At 44.3% G+C, this 15,912-nt stretch overlaps 1 protein-coding gene across 1 annotated transcript in view; it reads left to right on the plus strand.

Annotated features, from left to right (window-relative positions):
* Positions 1-8,165, plus strand: part of RPIA (ribose 5-phosphate isomerase A) — a 66,039-nt gene extending 57,874 nt beyond the window's left edge. Inside the window, exon 9 of the mRNA XM_032177053.2 lies at positions 7,209-8,165. Coding sequence (XP_032032944.1) covers positions 7,209-7,306 — 98 coding nt within the window. The 3' untranslated portion in view covers positions 7,307-8,165. The remainder of the gene's footprint in view (positions 1-7,208) is intronic.
* The last annotated feature ends 7,747 nt before the right edge of the window (positions 8,166-15,912 follow it).

Here is a 15,912-nt window from a genome sequence, read left to right on the forward strand (position 1 = left end):
AAGTGGTGAAACTGGGTATCCTTGTCTTCTTCCAGTTCTCGGGGAATGCTTTCAACTTTTCCCCTTTCAGTCTAATATTGGCTGTAGGTTTGTCATAGGTGGCTTTTATTACCTTTAGGTGTGTCCCTTCTATGTTGATTTTGCTGAGGGTTTTAATAATAAAGGGATGCTGGATTTTGATAGATGCTTTTTCTACATCTACTGAGATGATCATATGATTTTTGTTTTAAATTGTTTATGTGGTATATCACATTTGTTGACTTGCATATGTTAAACCATCCCTGCATCCCTGGTGTGAAACCCACTCGATCATGGTATATTATCTTTTTGATATGCTGTTGGATTTGGCTAGCTAGTATTTTGTTGAGGATTTTTGCATCTATGTTCGTCAGGGATATTGGTCTGTAGTTTTCTTTTTTTGTTATGATCTTTCCCGGTTTTGGTATTAGGGTAATACTGGCTTCATAGAATGATTTAGAGAGGATTCCCTTTTTTTCCCCATCTTTTGGAATAGTTTCAGTAGGATTGCTACCAATTCTTTGAATGTCTGTTAGAATTCAGTTGTGAATCCATTTGGTTCTGGACTTTTTTTGTTGGCAGTTTTTTAAATTACTGTTTCAGTGTCGCTGCTTGTTATTGATCTGTTCATAGTTTCTGTTTCTTCTTGCTTTAATCTAAGAGGCTTGTATATTTCCAGATTTTCTAGTTCATGCACATACAGGTGTTCATAGCAGCCTTGAATGATCTTTTGTATTTCTGTGGTATTGGTTGCAATATCTCCCATTTCATTTGTAATTCAGCTTATTTGGATCTTCTCTCTTCTTTTCTTGGTTAATCTCACTAATGGTCTATCGATTTTATCTTTTCAAAGAACCAGGTTTTTGTTGCATTTATCTTTTTTGTATTTTTGTTTCAATTTCATTTAGTTCTGCTCTTATCTTAGTTATTTCTTTTCTTCTGTTGGGTTTGAGTGTGGTTTGTTCTTGTTTCTCTAATTCCTTGAAGTGTAACCTCAGATTATCTGTACTCTTTCAGAGTTTTTGGTTTAGGCATTTAAGGCTATGAGCTTTCCTCTTAGCACTGCTTTTGCTGTATCCCAGAGGTTTTAATAGGTTGTATCACTATTATTATTCAGTTCAAATAATTTTTAAATTTCCATCTTGATTTCATTGTTGACCCGGAGATCATTCAGGAGCAGATTATTTAATTTCCATGTATTTGTATAGTTTTGAGGGTTCCTTTTGGAGTTGATTTCCAATTTTATTCCACTGTGATCTGCAAGAATACTTGATATAATTTAGATTTTTAAAAATTTATTGAGATTTGTTTTGTAGCCTGTCATGTTGGAGAATGTTCCAGGCTGAGGAAAAGAATATATATTCTGTACTTGTTAGGTGGATAGTTCTATAGGTATCTGTTAAGTCCATTTGCTCCAGGGTATAGTTTAATTCCATTGTTTCTTTGTTGACTTTCTGTCTTGATGACCTGTCTAGTGCTGTCAGTGGAGTACTGAAGTCCCCCACTATTATTGTATTGCCATCTATCTCATTTCTTAGGTCTAGTAGTAACAGTTTTATAAATTTGCGAGCTTTAGTGTTAGGTGCATATATATTTAGAATTGTGATATTTTCCTGTTGGACTAATCCTTGTATCATTATATAATGTTCCTCTTTGTCTTTTCTAACTTGTTGCTTTAAAGTCTGTTTTGTCTCATAGAAGAATAGCTACTCCTGCTTGCTTTTGGTTTCTATTTGTGTGGAATATCTTTTCCCACCCCTTTACAGTAAGTTTATGTGAATCCTTATGTGTTAGGTGAGTCTCTTGAAGACAACAGATACATGGTTGGTGGATTTTTATGCATTCTGCCATTGTGTATCTTTTTATTTTTTTGAGACGGAGTTTCACTCTTGTTGCCCAGGCTGGAGTGCAATGGCATGTTCTTGGCTCACTGCAACCTTCGCCTCTCAGGTTCAAGCGATTCTCCTGCCTCACCCTCCCGAGTAGCTGGGATTACAGGTGCCCGCCGTCATGCCTGGCTAATTTTTTTGTATTTTTAGTACAGACAGGGTTTCACCATATTGGCCAGGCTGGTCTCAAACTCCTGACCTCAGGTGATCTGCCTGCCTTGGCCTCCCACTGAGCCTGGCCCATTGTGTACCTTTTAAGTAGAGCATTTAGGCAGTTTACATTCCGCGTTAATATTGAGATATGAGGTATTGTTTTATTCATCATGGTAGTTGTCTCCTGGATACCTTGTTTTTTTGCACTGCAATATTGTTTCATAGGTCCTGTGAAATTTATGCTTTAAGGAGGTTCTATTCAGGCATATTGTGAGTTTTGTATCAAGATTTAGAACTCACTTTAGCATTTCTTGTAGGACTGGCTTGGTAGTGGCGAATTCTCTCAGCATTTGTTTGTCTGAAAATGACTGTATCTCTTCTTCATTTATGAAGCTTTGTTTTGCTGGATACAAAATTCTTGGCTGATAATTAATTTGTTTAAGGAGGCTAAAGATAAGACCCCAATCCCTTCTGGCTTGTAGGGCTTCTGCTGAGAAATCTGCTGTTAATTTAATAGGCTTTCTTTTATAGGTTACCTAATGCTTTTGCCTGGCAGCTTTCAAGATTCTTTCCTTTGTCTTACTTTAGATGACCTGATGACTATATGCCTAGGTGGTAATCTTTTTGCAATGAATTTCCTGAGTGTTCTTCAAGCTTTTTTATTTGGATGTCTAGATTTCCAGCAACACCAGGAAAGTATTCCTCAATTATTCCCTCAAGTAAACTTTCCAAACTTTTTGATTTCTCTCCTCTCCTTCCTCAGGAACATCAGTTATTCTCATGTTTGGTTGTTTAACATAATCCCAAATTTCTTGGAGGCTTTGTTCATTTTTTTTGATTCTTTTTTTCTTTGTCTTTCTTGGATTAGGTTAATTTGAAAGCCTTGTCTTCGAGCTCTGAAGTTCTTTTTTTCTACTTGTTCTAGTCTGTTGTTGAAATTTCCCAGTGTATTTTGCATATCTCAAATGTGTCTTTCATTTCCAGAAGTTTGATTGTCTTTTCTTTATGATATCTGTTTCTCTGGAGTCCTTTTAAATTTTCTTTAAGTTGGTTTTCACCTTTCTCTGGTACCTCCTTGAGTAGCTTAATAATCAACCTTCTGAATTCTTTATCTGGCAATTCAGAGATTTCTTCTTGGTTTGGATCCGTTGCTGGAGAGCTAGTGTGATCTTTTGGAGGTGCTGTAGAACCTCATTTTGTCGTATTACCAGAATTTGTTTTCTAGTTCCTTCTCAGTTGAGTAGACTGTTTCATTGGAAAGATCTGGAACCCAAGGGCTGCTGTTCAGATTCTTTTGTCCAATAGGGTGATCCCTTGATGGGGTGTTCTTCACCTTCCCCTAAGGATGAGGATTCTTGAGAGCTGGACTGCAGTGGTTATGCCCTTCTGGGGGTAGCCACCCACTGGGGCTACCGGGCTCCAGGCTGGTATTGGGGAATGTCTGCAGAAAGTCCTGTGATGTGATCTGTCTTTAGGTCCCCGAGCTGTGGATACCAGCACCTGCTTCGGTGAAGGTGGCAGGAGAGTGAAGTGGACTCTGTGGGAGTCCCTGGTTGTATTTTTGTTTAGTGCACTGGTTTTCTTGAATGCTAGTTTATGCTAGCAGTGAAGTTGCCACGTGGACAGACTCAGGATCTCTGGTTAGCCAGGATGTTGCAGGCGGTGGAATTAGCTGTTGTTTTCCTCTTTTTGGAGCAGGGTTGTTCTGTTACGAGTTTCTGTAGTGGCTTGAGTTGGCTGGCCTTCAGCCAGGAGGTGGTGCTTTCAAGAAAGCATCAGCTGCAGTAGTATAGGGGGGATACAAGCTTGTCTACGTTGGCCAGGATAAGTATTTTGGTTTCTTAGGTAATGGGCAAGGCCATAGAGCTCCCAAGAGTTTATGTCTTTTGTCTTTGGCTACCAGGGCGGGTAGAGAAAAACCATCAGGTTAGGGCAGAGTTAGGTGGGTCTGAGTCAGACTTTACTTGGGCAGGGCCTGCTGTGGCCACTGTGGGGGGCGGGGGAGTGGTTCTCAGATCAGTGGAGTTATGTTCCCAGGGGGATTATGGCTGCCTCTTCTGCGTCATACAGGCTGCCAGGGAAGTAGGAGAAAGCCAGCAGTGATAGACCCCCACCCAGCTGCCACACAGCCAGCAAGGCCAGTTTCAGTCCCGCCATGCCCCACCATGGTGAGCAGGGCTGACATCTTGCCCCAGGCTACAGGCCTCCCTACTGAGAAAGCAGGCAGGCCTCTCAGGCCTCGCCCCTCCCTGCCTGCCTGCCTGCACCTTTGGCTGTGGGTTCTTCATTTGTATCTGCACTTCCCATTTGTCCCCCACCACATTCTGCTCAGGAAAATTTGTGCTCAGTTGAAATTATTACGAAGTTCAGCTAGAAGCTTCCTTCACCCTGTGGCCCCTCCCCAGTTCTGCTGGCTGCCTTTTCTTCCCCAAGGACCCCTGTGAGATAAAGCCAGGGATGGCTTCCTTGGACTCAAGCTGGGGACTGGGAGTGTCTACAGGGCTCTTTCTGCTGCTGCTTCTACTTTTATAGTTTGCTCAGCTCTCTAAATCCATTTCAGCTCTAGGTAAGGTTAAATCCGTCTCCTGTGATCTGGATTTTTCAGGTTCCCCAGTGGGGATGTATGTTCAGAGGCAAACTTTTCCCCCCTCACACTTTGGGAACTCACAGTTTTTTGGCTGTCTTAACGGAGTTTGCAGCAGCAAGCCACTTCTTTCAAAGGGTCTGTGAATTCTTTTGGTTTTCCTGGTATGTTCCTGTGGTGGTTCTTGGAGCAAAAGTTCACAATGTGCGTCTCCACACACTGTTCTGTCTGTCCAAGTGGGTGCTGCATATTAATCCTGTCTTCTATTGCCGTTTTCCTGCAAGTTTTCATTGTGTTTATCCTTTTGAATTTGTGTAGTTTAAAATTATGAGTTAAACAGTGGCAAATCCTCTTTGCCACTTTTCCAACCAACTAGTTACCCTATCTGGAGGCAGCCAGTGTTACCAAAATTGTGTGGCCTTTGAGATGGACTTTCATAAACACACAAATTGAAACTCCTCCCACCCCACCCCTTTTTACACTAGCGGTAGCCTGGTTTATACATGTTCTGTTTCCTGCCTTGCCTGTCTTGGAGATTATTACACATTGGCTTATAAAAGAGCTTCTTTGTTTCTTTTTTTTCTGAATACCTGCATGTATTCCACTTTACCTATGTAACATTATTACTTAACTGGATCACCACTAGTGGTCATTTATGTTTGCAGATTTTTGCTAGCAGGGAATCACTAGATGAAAGGATTAATGTGCCTGTGATTTTTGTTAGATGGTACCAAATTGCCGTCTGTAGCTTGTACTCACTTAGCCTTCTACCAGCAGTGTGTGTAGGTATCTGTTTCCCTGCATACCTGGTCCATTATACCTTTTCTCTTACAGTTAAAGTGTTATGTCATTGAAGTATGTGTGCATATATGTAAATATTCTTGGTAAAGATTGTGTGTAGTTGTTAATTTTCACTGCCGAGTCATATTCCATCATCTGTATGTGTGTGAAAAAAAGTTTATATCTATTCTACTCTTTTAGTTTTTTCTCTTTCTTTCTTTTTTTGGAGGCAGGATCTTGCTCTGTCACCCAGGCTGGAGTACAGTGGCATAATCATGGCTCACTGCAACCTCTGTTCCTGGGCTCAGGCGATCCTCCCACCTCAGCCTCCCGAGTAGCTGGGACTACAGGCATGTGCCAGCATGCTTGGCTAATTTTTGTATTTTTTGTAGAGCTGCCATCTCTATGTTATGTTTCCCAGGCTGGTCTCGAACTCCTGGGCTCCACCAGCTCCATCTGGAGCTCCATTGAACTCCTGGGCCTCATTCCCAAAGTGCTGGGATTATAGGCATGAGCCACCATACCCAGCCTCTGTTCTACTCATGATGGACATTTGGGTATTATCAGTTTTTAGCTAATAGGAAAAGTGCCGCTATCAACATCTTACACATGTCTTTTGATGACCATATATATGCCTAACAGTGGCATATCTAGGAGTAGAATTGCTGAATGGTTAGGTGTGAATCCGTCAGCTTTGGAAGATGAACATTTCCAAAGTGCTTTTGCCAGCTCAGCTTTTACCATCAATGTGTATGAATGTCTTTGCATCCCAGCAAAATTTCATTACACTCACTCCAGTGTGTGTGTAGTGATATCTTGTAATAGTAATTTGTATTTCCTTTCAGTGAATGAATTTGAGCATCTTTTAAAATGTTTATTGGCCATTTTGGATAGCTTCTCTTGTGAGGTACTTCTTCAAGTCTTTTGCCCATTTTTCTATGGGGATTCTGTCTTTTTCTTGATGATTTATAAATTGTTTATATTTTTGATATGAGTCATTTGTCAGGTATATGTGAAGGGCGACAGGCTAGTCAGAGACGACACCGGTGGCAGCCAAGAGATCTTTATTGGAGAGGTAGAGGTCAGGTCGCACGGGGGAGAGAGAGAAGAGAAGAGGAGAGAGAGGAGAAGAGAAGAGAGAGAGCTGCTGGTGTGCTGGGTTTTATATCCCTTGGGCGTACGTGGGGCGGGCCCAAGGGAAGGCGGGAGATGCTTCTTTCTGATTGGCCCTCCTTTGGCGGGTTCAGACAGTGCCCGGTCAAGGAGGGGAGAAGAACCCGGAACCGGCGCCATTAAGGTACCCCTGTTACCTAACAATATGCTTTGTAAATATCTCCTCCCATTCCGAGGAAATCTTTCAAGGCTGGTGGTGTGATTGAAAATAACTGGTAGTGGGGCTCCTTGGTTGGAGTAGTCATGGAGGGTCTCTAGAGGATGACTTGCCATCTGATATGTCTGAAGGACAGAGCCGAGCCAGCGCCTTGAAGTGCTTGACAATGACTGGCTCAGGCAGAGGGAACAGCATGAACAAAGGCCTCAGGGCAGGACAAAGCTTAGCATGTTTGGGTACAGAAAGAAGGCCAAAGTGGGAGGGGAGAAAGAGGTGGCAAGAAGAAATGAAGATAATCAGAATCTCTTTTCATTGCTCTGTGGGAGAGAAAGGCCTTAGATTTGTCATTCGTCCAATGCTGTGTATGACAGTTGCTTCCAGTGACCCTGCAGTCTGAGTATCTTTTTGCTTTGGGAGGCCGAAACAATGTTTCTTTCTGTCCTTTGTCCTGCAGGTGTGGTGGACACAGGCCTATTCATCAACATGGCCGAGAGAGTCTACTTTGGGATGCAGGATGGCTCAGTGAACATGAGGGAGAAGCCTTTCTGTTGACCCTGCAAGGAGCAGAGTGTGTTCACCTTGAGTCTCCAGCCCACAGCCAAGGTGGACGTACCTCTCTAGGAGCCTTTGCCTTAATGTATCTCTGCCAGGGTGGACAACTTGTGGCGGGGGGTGGGGGAAAGAGTGGGAGGGGAAGTTAAATCCAGTCTTATGAAGTATCGTTATTAAATGTCTTTTTAAAAAGAGAAATATAAACATATATTTTTACTATTAAAATATTCAGTTTTTTAAATGAAGTAGAACTTGAGTTCATGTTTTATATGAAATATTTACCAAAAAAAAAAAAAAAAAGAGGTGAACTGTATTTAAAACCTTTGACTTGAGTCTGCTGGTAAAGCTTCTGAATATTGAGTTTGCTGAGAAATAAAAATCAAAATTTCTTTAGGCTGGTAAAGTGAGGGGCCCACCAGCAGTGATCTCCTGATGCCTTACTGGAAACTTTGTTTACTTGTCTGCTACCCTCTGTTTTGTTTTTAGTTAGTTTTTATTGTGAGCACACATAATACCTAGTTACATCTTAAGATCAGGTTTATAAAACTGTGGAGTGGAGCGGTATGGTATGGAATGACTTGGAATGTAAGCTGTCAGGGAGAAAATGTGGTTACACTTTTGCTAAGATCTGGGGGTTTCTTCATATTCCTGCTGTTGGAAGCAGTTGACCAGAAATGCTTGCCAGTACTGCCAAAGCACTGCTGTGAAATGTGAAGTACTTTGTTTTTTTATTTTTAATGATTTTGTTATTAATATTTTTCTCTGTTCCTTTGTTATTACTTGCATGGTTTGGCGTCAGAAGTCCTTACCTCTTTATATTGTTTGCAGGTTTAAATAAAACAGTGTGGTGCCATTTTGACTCTTTTGTCTTTATTGTAGAATTTAAATTTAAATGGCCACAGAAGGAAAGCCAAGATGGAAGAGGAATCAGTTTTGCCCACCCAGCGTACATCAGATCTGTGATAAGGGGTGGAATTCACTCAAGAAATCTTGAACCAAAGAATAGGTAAATACTTTCATTATTTCTGGGAGCGCTGTCTTCCAGATATGTCAGTTATCTAAGGAAATATGCCATAGCCCTTTGTCAGGCAAGGTATTAATTTTCTTCATGCATGAAGGGTAACACAGATAAACAAAAGTCACAGATTATCTCCACATTTTATATTAGTCAACCCTTCTTTAGTCATGGAAGCTGATATGCAGCAAAAAAGGTAACCTGAATTTCCTCATTAGCACCCCCAACTCTGTAATCTGCAGACAATCTGCTTAATAAACAGTCAGCTCTCCAGAAAAGAGCCTCATAACAGGGAAAGGAAAGGCCTGACCAGCTCAGTGAGCATTCTAGACAAGGCTCAAAGGAATCCATCCTGCTATTAAAGGGTCTTGATGCTGAGAACCCTGATTTCCCCTTGCTAACTTTGCACAATACTTGGAACAGTCATTTCCCTCATTTTACTCTCTATTTTGATGCTTGGATAATAATGATCAGACATGTTGGCATCTAAATTCTTGCTAAATCAAGTTGTAGAATAAAAGTTAATCAGGAGAGAAGGCATTAAAGATGCTTATTTCTTTCAGAATTCCCTCTTCACTCTCAAGGTGCTCTTTAAAAATAGTTGCCTCACATATTGTTAGGAAGCCTATTGTTAGGAATACTCTATTTTCTTTTAATTTGGGTTATAATTTTTGCACAAAACGGGCACTACATCTTAGCTGAGATCTTGATAGAACTAATTTTTGACATAATCCTTTAAAGCTCTTGTGGCATGGATTAAATTTAGGAATAAAGATAACAAAGTTAAGCTGAATTTCTGAAAAACACCTGCATGCACCACATCACATGTAAATGTTCTGTGGGTTTCACAGGCATTCGCACCTGTGATGGATCTGTAGTTCTTTGAATGTCGATGTTAGGGTTTTCTTCTCTTGAAAACAAAACACCTGCTATGCTTTAGGCACACGTACAGCAAGGTACATTTTGACTAAAGATTCTTCATTAAAGCTCATTAAATGCGATCTTTCTGGGGAGTTAGATGGAATAAATTAGATGGAAAAAACAATTTTTTTCCTGTGACCCACATGCCAGTACATGTGATTAATGATGAATCCCAGGGGCAAGGGTGAGCTGCAAGTTTGGTTTTTGGGAAATAGTTATAACGAAGGTAAGCGGTCACACTTCTGGAACGTATCAAAGGAGGAAAATCACTCTGATTTGAATAAAATCTATTCAGTTTGGTTTCAGCTACAATCTCTCATTAAGTTTATATATTCTTCATTAATCAGACTGTTTGAGCTCCCATCATGGGCCAGTTCGGGAGAGGATGGGACACAGATGAGTAAGATCCTCCTGTGCTCCAGAGGCTTCCAGCCTGGTGAGCCTGACAGGCACCTTGACAGAGGAATGATGTAGTGGAGGAACACAGTGGGCAGGTGGGCAAGAGGTGAGTCATGGGTGGGAAAAGTGGCTGACAGGTGACTCTGGCAACAGCTTCCTACGTGGAGTCTTTGCTGGCTTTGACTCCATTAAAGTGCTTCTAATTACAGTTAAATAAGCTGTCAGTTTACAGTGGAGAAGGAGGCCTGAATAGGATAAGTCACTTGTCACAGACAGAGCTAGTTAGTGACTGAGCCAGCCCTGGAACCCCTGGTCTTCAGGTTGGGGGTTTTGTAGTATCTGGGAGGATACTCTTATATTGTTCTCAAGAAGTGCCAGACATGGCATGTTGCGACTTTTTATGGGAAAATTCTAATGGAGACAGGCAAGCTCCACAAAAAAGCTAAGTTTGGAGTAATCGTTCCAAGAAGCTACCTTTTATTTCAGGGACTGGGCTTTGCTTTGATGTACTATTTTTATTGAACTATTATAAGTAGTTTCAAATTTTATCCTAAAGTGGCAAGGAGGGGAAGCAGGGAGCTATCATATTTGAACCTGAATGTGTGCCAGGTACTATTTGGGTTTTTGCCCTGTTAGCTTATGGCATCTTTATGGTGTTTGTTCTTATAATTTGCTGAGTGAGAAACAGAGGCTTAGTTTAAGTAACTTGTTCAGGTCACCCACTGGAAAGCGGAACAGACTTCTCTGGCTCTAGGCCTTGTTCCTACTTCAAGGTGATTATAGGGCTTTGAATAGTTTGTGTTCCTTAACTGTGTCCATAAGTTGTAACTTGCGTGACAAGTAATTTGTTAAAGTACTGGAGTTAGTGAATGGTTAGGTTGTGTGTGTAGGCTCATGGTTAATCCTATAATAATCCATTTCTGTCTTCTGATGCGCTTTCTTTGGTAGGAGGAAGGAGGAGAACATTGCATATAGCCTCGGGTGGGCCACAGGAAAGTGCCCTTTGTAGAAGTCATCTTTATTTGTCACCCTGGAATGGAACTTGACAACCCTTGATTTCTCCCTCTTGTTGTCTGTTTCCTTTTTTCCTCCTTTCTACCTATGATTTAGGCATAGTGGCTACCAGAGGCATTGCTAGCCTGTGAAGGGGCATTTATGGCTGAGGACTGTTAATTCCTTTTAGCCAAAGACCATTCAGGAACACACACACAGTTGAACAAAGTTGGATTTATTTACCCATTAAATAAGGGAAATCACACGCCATGGGAAGCTGCAGTTATCTCAGCATTAGGACTTAGAGGGTTTAGGACCAAGGAAGCAGAGCTTAGCTCTGGATTGGATACCTTCAGTAAGCAGGGCTACTTCTATAACTGGATATCGTTAACAGTTCTTACCTAGAAAGTAAGAGGAATGGAGTGAATCTAAAGCTACCATTGGTAAAGAAGGGGCAGTTACTCATTAATGATGTTGGGCAATTTTTGTGATGTGGACAATATGTTTTGTCTATGTGATTATAGTCTTGGTTTTGTCTTCATCATGGTCACGGAGTGGCCTTGTCTGTTGTTGATACTGGTGAAATCGTGTTCCACATGAGAACATCATGGCCTGGCTGTGGGTGCCAGGCCAGCTTAGAGCAACACTGAGGCCTGACTGATAGAGCCAGGCCAGCTCCCAGCCATCTGGGGCAACATCTCTGTCTCTGAAGATACGACAGAAGCCCCTAGGATCCAGAGGGCCTGAGCATTCTATAATCAACTCTTCCACCCTTTGACTAGCTGATACTGAGTTTGTCAGTTCCTTTGACTAATTGATATTGAGCAGTTGTGTGTACCTGGCACTGGGGTGCAGGAGTCAGGTCCCAGATACCCCAAGATGTCACTCCAGCCCTCAGACTTCACTGGTGCCATGACAACCATTTCTTGTGTCTTGCTTCTCAGATGCCTGACTTTGCTCACTTCCTGTCGCACCTGGTAGCTGAAGCTGCCAGATTTAGGATTGCATCAGCCTTCACTCTCCACTAACAGAGTAATCAGATGAGCTGAGGTTTTAAACATAGGTTCAATGCCTTTGCTTTTTTAGTAACCGGGTTGTATTGCAGGGCAGCAAAACACTCCAATATAGCCTAGTATTCAAATGTGCCCAAGTTGGCCTCAGCAAATAAACATCTGTAATGGTGTTTTGAGAGGAATGGAAGTGTGACAGATCACGTGGGCAGTGCAGTGGAGGCAGAATCCAAAGAGGGAAGGAAAAGACTTCCCAGGAAAGGAAAGCCTGGTGTCTGCAGACAATGCATTACGTAGACAGATGAGTAAAATCAGTGCTGAAGCCTCATTCTATTATGTCTAATCACTGAGAACCATCTGCTCAGCAGCAAGGTGGGAGAGGAAGCAGCTCAGAACTGAAGTCCTGGCCGGTTGCATCTCTGTCAGCCTCAATGCAGTGGCAATAATATCTGTGAATGCTCTGTGATGACAGAGCAAATATATTTTGAGAGTTCTCAGGTTTGGGGGTTTTCCAGCTTGAGTTTCAAATAGGAGAATGGTGTGCATCCTCATTTATTTCAGAAGCTGTTCTTAGTGGAGGGTGAGACCAGTTTCCAGTCACTGATGAGTTCTGAAGGTTCCAGGGCTTGGTTCTCTGGGCTTAGCCGCATCTGGCGCATGTTCCTCTGTGCCAGTTATGCTGCCGCCAGTTTCTTTGTGAACCCATGAGAAGCACTCACGAGGCAAGAGCCCACAAGGAGCTGGACCCAGAGCAGCACAGGTGTGAACAGAAACAGCACTGCCTGAGAGAAATGCCAGCCACGTAATCTTAAATGTTCTGGTCTCCACACTGGAAAAGTTAAGAGAAACAGGTAAAATTAAGTTTAGTAAAATATTTTATTTAACACACAATATCTAAAATGTTACTATTTTAACACATAAGGAATATTTCATATTTTTTTCTTTGTGCGAAGTCTTCAAAATGCCATGTGTACTTAACTTTGGCACATCTCATTTTGAACTGACGACTTTCCAGGTGCTCCATGGTCACTCGTGGTGAGTGGCTACTGCATCGGAGAGCATGGAGCTAGAATTCAAGGGGTACACGCATAGCCCCTGTTCTGGCTTATTTAAGGCTCTGATTTCTTGGAGCAAGTCTGGAGTTCTATGGAACTTAGGCTATAGCCTTAAGATGTTTCTAGAACCCAGAGAGAGTTGAGTCTAGTGGAAAGCTACCCCAGGGAGGTCCACTCAGTACCCTCAGTTTGAACTGAAACCTTCATCTGTGCTTCCAGAAGATGAGCCCTTCCTTAGGCACCAGGTCACTTAGTACTGGTTGATGGATTGCCTGCTTTGCTTTCCCCAACTGATCCCCAGTCTATCTATGACCAGACCCTGAAAGGCAGGGACCAGACCATGTCACCTCCTCTAGGAAGCCACCCTTGACTACCAAGCCCCCAGCACACCTCCCTTAGGGTCACTCTCCACTTTCATTGTCTCTCTTTGTCTCTTCCCTGCCTCCTGTTGGAATTCTGAGCTCCTGCAGGCAGGACTGTGCCCTGAGGTCTCTGTCCCTGGAGTAAAGCACGGAGCCTGGCATAAAGCAAGTGCTTGGTACATGTCACTGACTCACTTGAGAAAGGAGGAGGGGGCTGCTCTACACACCACTCACTAGCTGCTCACAGCCTCAGCTTCCTGGGACAGATGCCCATGAAGGTGGCACCGCCTGCTACCTTCTGGGCCTTCCATTGTGGCCCAGCCACAGACTGGCATTCCTGCCAGGAGCCTGAACCAAATGGTGACAGACGTGTATTTGTTTCATCCTCACCTATTTCCTGCTCCATCACCTCCCAGGCCCCAGAAATTCTCCCAGTAGGGTAGGGAGCAACCTGCCCTCAGGATTCCCCGGGAAGGCTTTTCCCACTACCCTGCCTCCTCCCTGACCCCACCGGCACCCCTTGTCATCCTGAGATGCCCCACTGCCCTGGTACATAGGACACACTACTAAAATATGTGCTGTCAGAGAGGACGGTGCTCAAATTAATTCACATCCCCTTCCATGCCTCCCCCCAACATCACTGGGGCAGAGAGAGAGTCCAGATGGGCAGTGCTGGGGAGAGGTTGGTGGGGGGAATCTGTGAATAGTGCCGAGGTGAAAAAGCAAAGCTCAAAGAATCCAGCCTTCTTTGAAAGAGGTCTGAAGACTGGAGTCCCAGACCCATGATATTTGGCCCCTCTGGATGGGGATCCCACTGAGGCTGTACTCTGGGATCCCGCTGGTATCTTCTAGGGACAGTTTGTGGCCAGGGGACAGGAAGTGGTGCCACAGGGAGCTAGTGCTGTGGAACGTGGTATAAGGGCTGGCCCTGTCCAATGGGGTGGGGCCTGTGTGGGGCCTGAGCAGCCGTCCATTCTGGCTGAGATGGGGGACCCTGACCAGGTGGTGACTGAGGGAGAGGCTGGTCTCTTCAGGAGGCAAAGAGGGCCCGAGGCTAGGAGCTGGCTGGCAGGGATGGACAAGGCAGGGGAGGGGCTGGAAAGAGATGAGGCGGCAAAGGCCAGGGTCCTGGAGCTCCTCCGCACTAGGGCCCTTTGCCCTGAGTGTTGCCAATCTGGACAACACTCTAGGAGCCTCTCCTGACTCCCACAGATCTGCCCTGCCCAGGGGAAGGTTCTCTGGGGAGAAAGCTCCTGGGAATGGCGGAGAGAGCCAGCACTTCTACTGGCAAGGCTCCTTGTCTGGGGCTCGCCCTGGGTCCAGTGGGTCAGACTGCCCGGGGCCTCTCTGTTAGGCTCCATGCCAGCAGCCGGTGGCTCCTTCAGGGCAGCCGTCAATGCTGTGGACCCTTCCGGGTGGGCTGGCCTTCTGACAGTGTGCTTGGTTGTTTGTCTTGGCCGAGTTGAGAGAGGTCACTGGTTCAGGGACGGCTGCTCATGGTCCTGCTGGACGGCCAGGGAAAGACCAGGGCTGGAAGTTCAGACAGGGGCCGGAGTGGCCAGGGATGCGGGGCCAGGCCAGGTGGTTCCCAGCGTCTCTTTGCTGTGTGGTGTGGGCTCCCTCGGTGGCTGATTCCTTACTAGGTTCTGGCAGGGGAGGACTTGGAGGGAGGCTGGGATGTTAGGAGAGAAGTGGGGGCTTCCTGCTTTCTTTTCCAAGTCTTGCCATTGTCTCTCCAGAATCAGCAGCAGCAGCTGGAGATGAGGGTCCCAGTGCCCTTTCTTTAGGGTGAACACTGTCTCCCAGCACCCCCACACTGTTCTGAGCGCTGGCAAGGCAGAGACAGCTTCATCTATAGGTTTGAGCATCAGCATCGCTGCCCCTCTGTCCCTGATTCTGAGGGTGGGTGGCAGCTACTGTGAGTGCTTATTATTCTCTGGATTGTTCAGTGGCCCGTTTCTGTTCATCCAGCCTTCCAACAACTGTGTCAACAAGTCCTTGTATTGAATGCCCTCCACATGAAGCACCTATCATGGTTTCTGTTTCTTACTGGACCGTGACAGGCACGGCGCCTTTACAGATTTCCTTGGCTCTTCTCCACCGCCCTCATGACGCATCAGGCTCCATAGGCAGGGGCCATGTCTGTCTTGTTTATTTTTGTATTGCCAGTGCTTGGCAGAGAGAGAGTAGGTGCTCAGCTTGAATGAATACTTGGGATTTAATTTTTTGAAATGTTTTCTAGAGATAAGATCTCACTTTATTGCCTAGGTTGGCCTTAAATGCCTAGCCTCAAGCAATCCTCCCATCCAAAGTGCTGGGATTACAGGTGTGAGCCATTATGGCTTCAGTTCTTAATGCTGGTTGATAATCTGCTAAATCGAATCACAGTCCATGAATGAGTCTCACTCACAGTTTGCCAGTCCCAGGGCTGGGGGAACTGATGGAGCCTTGGCTAACATGGCGACACCCCATCTCTACTAAAAATACAAAAAAATTAGCTGTGTGGGGTGGTGGGCACCTGTAATCACAGCTACTTGAGAGGGTGAAGCAGGAGAACTGCTTGAACACAGGAGGCAGAAGTTGCAGTGAGCTGAGATCGTGCCATTGCACTCTAGCCCAGGTGGCAAGAGCAAAACTCAGTCTCAAAAAAAAAAGAAAAAAAAAACGCTCAAGTGACACACAGAAAGTGATATGGTTTGGCTGTGTCCCCACCCAAATCTCATCTTGAATTGTAACTACCACAATTCTCACATGTCATGAGAGGAACCCAGTGGAAGGTGATTGAATTATGGGGGCAGATCTTTCCTGCACTGTTCTTGTGATAGTGAATGCATCTCACGAGATCTGATGG

This window comes from Hylobates moloch, unplaced genomic scaffold, assembly GCF_009828535.3.
Source record: "Hylobates moloch isolate HMO894 unplaced genomic scaffold, HMol_V3 SCAFFOLD_15, whole genome shotgun sequence".
Classification (NCBI taxonomy): Eukaryota; Metazoa; Chordata; class Mammalia; order Primates; family Hylobatidae; genus Hylobates; species Hylobates moloch.